Source organism: Lycorma delicatula, chromosome 1, assembly GCF_047948215.1.
Source record: "Lycorma delicatula isolate Av1 chromosome 1, ASM4794821v1, whole genome shotgun sequence".
In the NCBI taxonomy this organism is placed as follows: domain Eukaryota; kingdom Metazoa; phylum Arthropoda; class Insecta; order Hemiptera; family Fulgoridae; genus Lycorma; species Lycorma delicatula.
The window spans coordinates 371,525,033-371,537,009 of record NC_134455.1 but is presented as its reverse complement, the minus strand read 5'-3'; the positions used below and the strand labels follow the sequence as shown (position 1 = coordinate 371,537,009).

Below are 11,977 nucleotides of genomic sequence, written 5' to 3'. Positions count from 1 at the left end.
TGAAATGATATTGGTAATTAAAACTTAGTAAAATATTACAAATCTATTTTCGATTTTTAAAATTACGGAAATAAATAAAAGCATTTTAGTGTTACCACCTTTTTCTGGAAACAATTTTTCAAATTTAAAATGTCTGTTAAAACGAAATTTTAAAAATAAAGTCATTTTCATTAAAATGTTTACTGTTGCTGATTATGATGATGGGTTATCATAGCCGAGCAAGTATGTATGCATTTAACCGTATTGTTTATATTTATCAGGAAGTATGTCTGTGTAATTCATAAATACTAGTTCCGATTATTATTATTATTATTAAATGCAGAATCAGGATTTCAGAATGAGATAAAAATTATTTAAACACAGATTTCATTTCTCGTTTGGACCGCTCTTGCATAATGAAAAAAAAACAAATGTTAGAATAGTGTGGGAATAACTTGCTTTATATGATGCAAAAAAAAAATCAACACGTTGAGTCTTTCTTTATTGGTGACAATTCAATTATTAATATTTTTACTGAAACAACAACGCTTACTCACGTTTAATCTTAGTACTTACAGCGCATGACGACTGAGCCTCTTTCCTTTGCTATTTATAATGCCGCATTATAAAACTTCACTTTATAACTGAACATCTATTCACGCAGTACAAGTACTTATAATCGAGTAAAAGAGTTAAATTTTCTTAATATAGTAAACTACAAGAGAAGAAACAATTTAAAATGATGCGTGCTAAAATTTTTATTTTAAATCTAATGTTGCTTAACGCCAGAAGTGCAGATCTGTAAGTATTTATAATACATTAGTAATAAAATATTTAATCCATCTTATTTCATAGATAAATGAAAATATATCGTGGTTGATAAATCAGTTATTCAGAAAACCAATAGGGTCATACGATTTAGTCTTTAATAGTGTATGTTTTAAAATTTAATCTATAATTAATTGATATAACTTCGTTAGTTATTGGTAAAAAGTAAGGTTTAACCATACAGAGTGTTGAATTTACAGAGTCCTTTTTTTGTGACGTAATATTTTGTAACAATGGTTACATCACATTCACTAAGAAGATACTAAATGATTTCCTGAAATAAAATTTAAAAAATTGAATAAATCTTATTTTGGTATTTCATTTATCAAAATCTGGTTAACTTTTCTAAAAAATATTCGCATGTAATGAACCAGTTTCTATTATTTCATAATTTTTTCAGGTGATAAGTAATTAGTCATATGAGTCCAGGTTACACGTAGAAAAATAAAATGTAAATTTTGCACAAAAATGCTAAATCCGGGATTAAATCTTAGCCACGCTTGGCATAAAATTTTCATCTCGTTTTTCCGCGCACTAATTTTTGGCTTTTTGAATATAACCCTACTAGAAGTTGAGTTTTTTTAATGAGGAAAATTGTTAACGTGTTATGTTAGACAAAATTCATTTAATTACCTTAATAAATGATTAGCCGTTAATTATTTTATTAACTGTTAAAACAGTGAGTTCTGAATGAAACGCTTGTTACACATAAGCATCATTTTCTTATGGTTTTAAACTGAAAAAAAATATCCACTTTGTTTCAAACAAAATAGATATCTCTCTTTATTTTTCGTAAGGTTGAAATTTGGTAAAGAGATTATTTTATGATATATTTCCGAATAGGAAAATACTGTTCTTTAAATTACACTTTATATACTTTCCAAAAAGATTTACAGAGAGCTACTCTTATACTATTATATTTTTAATCAATTTTTACTGTAGACTGTGGTATAGAAATGTTGTTACTGGGACAATAATTACTTTGATCCCAGGTATAATTTTGACCTGACATTGAATTTTATCCCAGGCAAGCAAATAAAAAATCATAAAAAAATCACTTGATTAGCCAAGAGCAATCACATGATACTAAAAATAATTATTTATTCAAAAAAGCCTCAAAAAAGCTTAAAAAATAATAACGTGATCCAAAAAATGCTAGTAATCAAAAAATAAAAATTTTGTATCAATTATTCTCGACCAAGTGTGGGGTTAGCGCCTTGAGACAAAGTTCATTGTGTTTAGGAGTACGTATTCTAACTATTTTAAGAAGTGTTGTAAAAGGGTATTGGTTCGGGGCGCGTTTGTGACTCTGCGGCTGCAAGTAACGGGATTTCTATAAAATAGTCTTTGTTGGCAATTTTAAATTTTACTGCTACAGAATGAGTGTTATCGAAAATAAAATTTGCGCAAATTATTTTATAAATTAACATGTGTGTAAGCAAACACTTTCCTCACCATTTGTAATGATTATTTTTCAACGGACATTACACTACAGGTGTTAAAGCCTTTACATCCACCAATGAGAATAACAATAACCAATCGTAGATATGCTTACATTAAAATTTGGTGGTCTAAAATGTTTTTGCTTTGTGTATATAGTTGCTTTTCTGTATATAGTTGCTTTTGTGTATATAGTTGTGTTGTATCTGTTTAAATGTTGTCGGTAGTCCTGAAAAGGGCAGACAGTTCGAATCACACCCGGATGGATCTGATTCAAAAAGAGAGCAACAGAAGAAACTTGTTTCCAGCCTCCTATCCCTTATCTTGTTGTTTTTGACGATCTTGTCTCTTTTCTAGAAAACGTGATTCGTGATGAGTGGCAAAATTAATGGAATGATACCATCAACAGTAAACCTTTTCCAGTTAATAATACATATAATCGTGTATAACCGTGATCCTCCTCATGCAGGAATAACCGTCTAGTGGAGTTATAATTTTTCTCTCGGGTAAAGGGCACACAAGGCTCACTCATGGATATCTCATGATTCAGACTGTTGCTAACATTTTATTTCGCAGCGACTGCCAACTAGATGTACACCACATCCTTGTGGACTGTGTTTGTTATGCAGCATCGGCAAACTTGCAAAAACTTTAAACAATAATCATACGCATTACAATCACTGTAATATATATATATATATATATATATATATATATATTATATTCATATTTATTATGTTCGTGGTAATATTTATATATTGTTTTATATATATGTTTTATTGGTATTTTACAAAGTTAATTATTTAAGAGATATATCCACCACAGATATTGCTAGTTTAAATGGGAAATATTTATTAAAAATACTTACTCTTATAATATAAAATTAACTACTGTGAATCAAAAAATTCAAAGTGATTCAGTATTGATTAAAAACCAACATAGATAATTAAAAATATGACCGTTGATTAAAAGCTTGAACATATTTTGTTCTTTTGGAACAGACAATTTAAATTGAAATTTTGACATTAAACTGAAACCGCCTAATGATTTGATTCTTTTGCAATTATAAATAGAAAACGTTGCTCTATTTTACTGTACATATACAGTTAACGTTGTGAATTTGCACAAAGTAATCTAAAATACAATAAAATCGTGTTAAAATACCAATATTTATATCGTGGATTCAGGTGTAAAAATCCGCCAGATAAAAATAATATAACGAAGAAAATAAAGGCGTTCTGACCACTGAGGATGTTGTCAATGTTATGGGTTTTAATTTAATGTAATTTTATTATTGGTACAATACATAAAATATTAATAGATGTACGTATATCTTTAAAAGTCATTTTCCAACTTTTGGATTTAGAAGTTGCTACATCACTTCTGAAGTTTATATCTTACAGCAGCCGGTTTCATTAATTCGTACATTTTGTAGGATTTCCTATTTTATCACTTTTACTGTTCATATCTACACTAATAAATTTTTCAGCAAATAATGCAGTTTAATCTTGTTTAATTTTGTTAAAATTTCAGGAATTTAAAGCCTAGGGAATATACTGAATGTACAAAAGATACAACACTTTTATGTAGGTACGTAAGTCAGTTTATTTATTCATTTATTACTATCTTTTTTAATAAAGGTTACATGAAATGATTTTTGAAAAACATAAAAAAAAAATTAATCATAAAATTCTATTTCTATGAAACGAAGTAAAAAATACGAATCATAAAACTCGTTTCTTTAGTAAAAGTTCCGTAATATGTAAGCAGTACGAGCTAAATTCTCACATTCATTTAATGCTTTACAAATATTGGGAATTGGGCTGGAAAGGTTAATACATACTGAGTTGCCTGTAACACTATTGAATTTTGTTACAAAAGTATTCATCTCTTAGGCAGGGAGCCTTTTGGAAATCTGGAAATGATATACATCTGTAGCGATTTTTCAAAATATTGCAACTGTTCAAAGAATAGCTTATTAATTCTAGTGTGCAACTTCGTAACAAAGATTTTTGTACTGATGACTTACATAAATAGTTCTAAAATTTATTACGTTATGAAATTTTGAAACGGTGAAATAGTTTTTGATTTGTGTAAGCTCAGTTTTCTTAACCTTTATTTTCACCATTAAAAATAAATCAGTTCTTGAATTTTACTCTACGTGATTTCACTCATGCTGTCTTTAATGCGTCATTAATGGATGGCAAATCTTCATAGAAATGATACCTGAAAAAAACAAAAACGTAGTTCACGCATATGTACTTTATATTTCTTCTAATGTTTTATCGTGTCCTCTATAAATATGAAGGTCGCAATATTCCTGTAGCTCTGCAAGCCGTGGTACGTGACGATTTGTCTAACTGTACAGAACTGTTTAACGATGCGCACCTAGTTGTGGAAATATCCGTTACCAGGGGAATCCCGCAGGGTTCCGTTCTCGTTACCCTACTGTGGAACCAGGTAATCAACGAATTTCTGAGATTGACATTTCCAGAAGGGATCACGGACCAGGCTTTCACCGTTATCTGCCTCCTTTTAGTTCGTGGTAATTCATGACCACAGCTAGAAGACCGGGCGCAGGCGGCCTTGTCAACCGGAGAGGACTGGATGTCCACTCAAAATTTAAAAATTCCTACGAGAAAGACGAAGTTTATGCTTCTCAAGAGTACAGACAAATTATCGTACATTCGTAACCCCCCATATTAAGTATAAAGGCTGTGTAATCAGCCGAGATAGAGTTCATAAGTTTTTTTTGATGAAAAGTTGTTGTTTAGCAACTACATTAGGCAAGTAGCGGCGGACGCCGTCGCTGAGATGCACAAACATAGGAGGATTGCTCAGAAGCAATCCTTGAGCACTTGTTCAAAATTTAAGGAATGCCCAGCGCAGAGCATTAATTGTATGCACTGGTGTTTTTAAAACAAACTCCTACAAGACTACCACCTTATTGGGAAAGGTTCTTTCAATCAATTTAGAGGTGAAAATTCGGGCAGCCATGAGGAGATTGCGAAGAGGTCGGGATGCCGTGGTATTTGGAATACGGTTTTGAGCCGGGCCACACCCAGAGCGGAACGGTGATGACAATGCACAGGAAATTTCGTTCAGTTGCACATTTCTCGCCTGCTGAAGAGCCTCGCGATAGAAGCATGGCAGCTGGAATTAAAAACCACGACTAAGGGAAGATCGTTATAATTTTATGAAGGATCTGGGGTGATTGCATGCCTCGAGCTCTTTTTTATGGGCAATGAATGCCCGGGTGCTCACCAACCATACTAACTGAAACCAATATCTCTTTTGGTTCCGCCTGGCAGCTGATGAACTTTGCGTCTGCGGGGAGGTTCAGTTAAATGAACACCATATATTTGACTGCCCTACTCTTAGGGGGGCCAGAGACCTGGCTAATTATGTGTTTTCTTTTTTCCTGCAAATCATTATAATATTTATTATTGCACAGAGATTAAAGAGATAAATCATAACATGTGTTTTAGCTTCATTCAGTGACAAGTGACTAACGATTCATCTATTGAGTCATTGATAATTATTAAATAGTAACAATTATAACCTCCTCTATGAATCATGAGACCTTGCCGTTGGTGAGGGGGCTTGAGTGCTCAGGGATACAGAGTAGCTGGACAGAAGGTACAGCCATATCGGAGAGGTATCTGTTGAGAGCCAGTCTAAGCAATGATTCCTGAAAGAGGGCAGCAGCTCTTTCAGTAGTTGTGGCTCTCTGCATTTTCATATAGCAATGATGGAGGCGCCTTCCTTAGTAAAATATTCCGGAGGTAAACTAGTCCCCCGTTCGGATCTCCGGGGGGGGACTACTAAGGAAGGGGTCACCAGAAAATTAAAAAATAACATTCTACGAGTCGGAGCGTGGAATGTTAGAGGTTTAAAAAAGGTTGGTAGGCTCGTAAATTTAAGAAGGGAAATGGATAGGATAAATATGGATGTAGTAGGAATTAGTGAGGTTCGGTGGGAAGAGGAAGGCGACTTTTGGAGAGGTGATTTTAGAATAATTAACTCAGCTTCAAATAATGGGCAGGCAGGAGTAGGTTTCATAATGAACAAGAAGGTAGGGAAGAGAATAGAGTATTTCAAAACGCATAGCGATAGAATCATTGTAATATTGATAAAATCAAAACCTAAACCGACAACGATTTTTAACGTCTATATGCCTACAAGCGACCATGATGATGATGATGAGGTAGAGTGGGTATACGAAGAGATTGATGAAGCAATTAAACACGTAAAAGGAGATGAAAATTAAATAATAGTTGGAGATTGGAATGCAAGCATTGGAAAAGGCTTGGAAGGAAATATAGTGGGTGAATACGGGCTGGGCAAAAGGAATGAATGAGAGGACCGACTTATAGGGTTTTGCACGAAGTATAATTTAGTAATTGCCAACACCCAATTTAAAAATCATAATAGAAGAATATACACTTGGAAAAAGCCAGGCGATACTGCAAGGTATCAGATAGATAATATCATGGTTAAGCAAAGATTTAGAAATCAACTCGTTGACTGCAAAACTTACCCTGGAGCAGACATTGATAGCGACCATAATTTGGTGATAATGAAATGTAGATTAGGGTTTAAAAACCTGAAGAAAAGGTGTCAGATGAATCGGTGGAATTTAGAGAAGCTTGAGGAAGAGGCGGTAAGGAAGATTTTTGAGGAGGACATCGCAAGAGGTATGAGTAAAAAAGATAAGGTAAAAAATGTAGAAGAAGAGTGGGAGAATGTTAAAAAGGAAATTCTTAAATCAACAGAAGCAAACTTAGGCAGAATAAAGAGAACTGGCAGAAAACCTTGGGTTTCAGACGATATATTGCAGCTGATGGATGAACGTAGAAAATATAAGAATGCTAGTGATGAAGAAAGTAAAAGGAACTATCGGCAATTAAGAAATGCTATAAACAGGTAGTGCAAACTGGCGAAAGAAGAGTGGATTAAAGAAAAGTGTTCAGAAGTGGAAAGAGAAATGAACATTGGTAAAATAGACGAAGCATACAGGAAAATTAAGGAAAATTTTGGGGAACATAAATTAAAGTCTAATAATGTGTTAAAAAAAGGTGGTACACCAATATATAATACGAAAGGTAAAGTCGATAGATGGGTGGAATATACTGAAGAGTTATACGGAGGTAATGAATTAGAAAATAGTGTTATAGAGGAAGAAGAGGAACTTGAGGAGGATGAAATGGGAGAAACAATACTCAGATCTGAATTTAAGAGAGCATTAAAAGATTTAAATGGCAGAAAGGTTCCTGGAATAGACGGAATACCTGTAGAATTACTGTGCAGTGCAGGTGAGGAAGCGATTGATAGATTATACAAACTGGTGTGTAATATTTATGAAAAAGGGGAATTTCCTTCAGACTTCAAAAAAACTGTTGTAGTCATGATACCAAAGAAAGTAGGGGCAGATAAATGTGAAGAATACAGAACAATTAGTTTAACTAGTCATGCTTCAAAAATCATAACTAGAATTCTAGACAGAAGAATTGAGAGGAGAGTAGAATTAGTGTTAGGAGAAGACCAATTTGGTTTCAGGAAAAGTATAGGGACAAGGGAAAAATTTTAGGCCTCAGATTAATAGTAGAAGGAAGATTAAAGAAAAACAAACCAACATACTTGGCGTTTATAGACCTAGAAAAGGCATTCGATAACGTAGACTGGAATAAAATGTTCAGCATTTAAAAAAAATTAGGGTTCAAATACAGAGATAGAAGAACAATTGCTAACATGTACAGGAACCAAACAGCAACAGTAACAATTGAAGAACATAAGAAAGAAGCCGTAATAAGAAAGCGAGTCCGACAAGGATGTTCCCTATCTCCGTTACTTTTTAATCTTTACATGGAACTAGCAGTTAATGATGTTAAAGAACAACTTAGATTCGGAGTAACAGTACAAGGTGAAAAGATAAAGATACTACGATTTGCTGATGATATAGTAATTCTAGCCGAGAGTAAAAACGATTTAGAAGAAACAATGAACGGCATAGATGAAGTCCTACGCAAGAAGTATCGCATGAAAATAAACAAGAACAAAACAAAAGTAATGAAATGTAGTAGAAATAACAAAGATGGACCACTGAATGTGAAAATAGGAGGAGGAAAGATTATGGAGGTAGAAGAATTTTGTTATTTGGGAAGTAAAATTACTAAAGATGGACGAAGCAGGAGCGATATAAAATTCCGAATAGCACAAGATAAACGAGCCTTCAGTAAGAAATATAATTTGTTTACATCAAAAATTAATTTAAATTTCAGGAAAAGATTTTTGAAAGTGTATGTTTGGCGTGTCGCTTTATATGGAAGTGAAACTTGGACGATCGGAGTATCTGAGAAGAAAAGATTAGAAGCTTTTGAAATGTGGTGCTATAGGAGAATGTTAAAAATCAGATGGGTGGATAAAGTGACAAATGAAGAGGTATTGCGGCAAATAGATGAAGAAAGAAGCATTTGTAAAAATATATATAAAAGAAGAGACTGACTTATAGGCCACATACCAAGGCATCCTGGAATAGTCGCTTTAATATTAGAAGGACAGGTAGATTGGTAAAATTGTGTAGGCAGGCCACGTTTGGAATATGTAAAACAAATTGTTAGGGATGTAGGATGTAGAGGGTATACTGAAATGAAACCACTAGCACTAGATAGGGAATCTTGGAGAGCTGCATCAAACCAGTCAAATGACTGAAGACAAAAAAAAAACAATTATAAAGTAAGGTACTTTAAAAAACGTTTTTTTACATAAACCGATTTTTATTTTATAACAAAAAATATTTAAAAGAGTTCATTAAATCGGTTTTTAAACTGGTTCAACTGTAATATTTGATAAACAATCAGGTCATACCACCATTTTCAAAGGACGGCAAATACTTAACACGATAGTTTACAAAATTCTAGAGGAATACAGCAAATATAATACAAAATAAAATGTTGGTAATTTCTGAATTATCAACACAATAATGTTTAGGTTAATTTTAGTAGTTATTGATTAGTATCCATATTGTAAATATTAATTTTTTTTTACAGTTGTCTATCGATGGACGATTGTGCGATAGCGGAAACAGAACCCACAATGTAAGTATTCTGTTAAAAATAGTTATTTTACCTAAAGAAGGACAGGTAAGACTACCTTTTAAATTAAAAAAAAAACAACCAGTTGCTATTCTCTTCTACTAAAATGGAAATTAAACTTTAAACGAAAATTAGTATAAAAAAGATTTTGAATGCGGCATACAGCTGCCAATGCAAAAGAAAAAACGATGGGAAATGTGTTCATGTTTTCTTTTTATTAGGCAGTAGAAGTTGGAGATAATAAATATTGGTACGAAAATCCCATGAAAATAATCGTTCCTTGTTCAATGGGATATACCCCGTACTAGTAATTTGTGTTAAAGATAGAAAATATCATTCTCAAAACTAAGTCATGAAGAGAACGTTGGCACGATTCTTAATGAGAAATCGACTATCTCATAAAGCCACGATTAATTTCTATTTCTGTTATCAGCAACAAAACACAGCTCTCTTTGATAAGATAGATATAAAATACTCTCTTAGTGTTGGAGATTCTGCGTTGGTACCATTTTGGACTAGATTGCTCAGATTGGTACCATTTCAGATTGCTCAGTAGAAAGGAAAAATCTCCCTTGTGCTATTTACAAACAAAATTTTCCCTTTTATTATGTAGTATTACAAAAGACTTTCTTATATTAAAAACCTATGGAAAAGTCGGAAAAAATTTACTTGATTGTTATGTTTTAGTATAGTGGTTCAGCTAATTCTGGACCGGACCATTTTGATTTAATTATTCACCGAAAGAGCTCACTGCCACCAGTTTTCTAGCGTAGCGGGAAATGTCTAAAATTCTTCAATATAGTTCCGCTATCTTCAACGCAGTAGACACACACCAGGTCAAAATTGTCGCATCGTTCTTTAAATAGTGCCGCATTTATCGTTTATGAAGATGTGTAACGAGTCGAGGATATACAATGCCAGTCTGAAAGTAGAAGAAAGATGTGTTCAATTTTTAAAGATATGTCAACTTTACGACAATGCAGAGGGGAAAATACATCTGCTGTTAATATTGTAAAAGATAAGATAAGAGAAAGTTCATTTTTCAATTTATTCTTCAAAATAAGGAAAGACAAAGTGATATTTTATAAATATTCTATACTACTTAGATATTAACAGCTAATTTTCAAATCTTCTCATGATCATAAAAAAAGAAACTGAAAATAAAACACTGAGTAACTACACACCACCAGAAGAGAAAATTTAATGAAATTAAAAAAAAAAAAAATGGCTCCAATTTAATGTAACAAAAAATACAAAGGAAGAAATGAAAAATAATATGCTAAAAAAACTGCTTTATCTGATGGGAAATCCTACGACGATGCAAACATGTATCTTGGAGTACTGGTAACCGTAGAACAATCATCTTTTCCGATCAATAAATCTATGCCGGGATTCAATTTATATGAGATTTTGTAAACGCGTTAATCTTACGTTGTGTTTTCAGACCAACTGAAGGATGTACGGACTCGATTAGAAGTTCGATAATTGCTTTGGATAAAACCATTATCTGTATCGAAGGCGTAACATGCTATTAATTATCAATTCATGCTCTCAATTTTACTATTAGGATTGAAATTTCATCACCATGGTTAGAATAAATCTTTTTAAATGACAGACTAATATCAAGAATATTAAGATTCTCCGTATAAATATTCACGCCTATTAAATAAACCGAATAACTTGAAATATTTTTTCAACGATTCACCAGGTTTTTCATGGTTTTTTTCTGAACACTGGCTGACCAACATAGAAGCCATTTCTGAGCAACGTAATATTAAGCTTCCTGAATCATTTTGTAGAATTGCATATAAAACCGGGGAATCTCAATTTCTGTTAAAGACGACCTTCTCAAAAAAGTTGAAAAATCCATTTTTCATGGAAGAAATTGAACTTGAATGCTGCCCAATTCAATGTTCTAATCTAAAATCAATTTTATTGATCATGCATAGATTTCCTTCTGGTACTTTTTAAACCCTAATACATACACTACTGATAATCTTTGAAATTGTCAATAAATTGAATACCATAGTGTGTCGTGATTTTAATGTGAATTATCGAGCTCTGTGACGAAGGAGTATTAATTTGAATAAGCAGGACTGAATATTTAGATCTCCCAGCCAGCTATAACAACATGTACCTCTACGACCTGCGCTGATTCTCGCCCTCCCACTATATTTAACGATGAGGTTGTAGCTTAATTACTCGATTTTTATAATTCTAAAAAAACTTACCGGTAGTTTTATTTCACAACCCATTATCTTTTTATTATTTCAAGTCGTTTGATTACATTTAACATAAAAATCCAAATCAGTCGCTATCGACTAGAATGAACCTAAATAAATGCAATGTAGTATATAATGATACGAGGTCTGTTCAAAAAATACGTAGACTAACGTCATAAAACAATATGTACTTTATTTAGAAGTTACTTGTCGGGGCCTCCTTCAAAGTACTCTCCTCCTCTACGCACGCACTTATCCCAACGGTGTTTTCACTTTTGGAAACAGTCCTGGAACGCTTCTTCTGTGATGTTCTTCAGTTCCTTCGTCGCATTTGCCTCAATCTCGGGTATAGTCTCAAATCTTCTTCCTTTCAAAGGCCTTTTGAGTTTAGGGAACAAGAAGAAGTCACAAGGA

General features: G+C 32.9%; 1 protein-coding gene across 1 annotated transcript in view; it reads left to right on the top strand.

Moving 5' to 3' along the window:
• Positions 1-607: 607 nt before the first annotated feature.
• Positions 608-11,977, top strand: part of LOC142317269 (uncharacterized) — a 95,165-nt gene continuing 83,795 nt past the window's right edge. Inside the window, exons 1-3 of the mRNA XM_075353678.1 lie at positions 608-780; positions 3,781-3,837; positions 9,297-9,344. Of these exons, the coding sequence (XP_075209793.1) occupies positions 719-780; positions 3,781-3,837; positions 9,297-9,344 (167 nt within the window). The 5' untranslated portion in view covers positions 608-718. The remainder of the gene's footprint in view (positions 781-3,780; positions 3,838-9,296; positions 9,345-11,977) is intronic.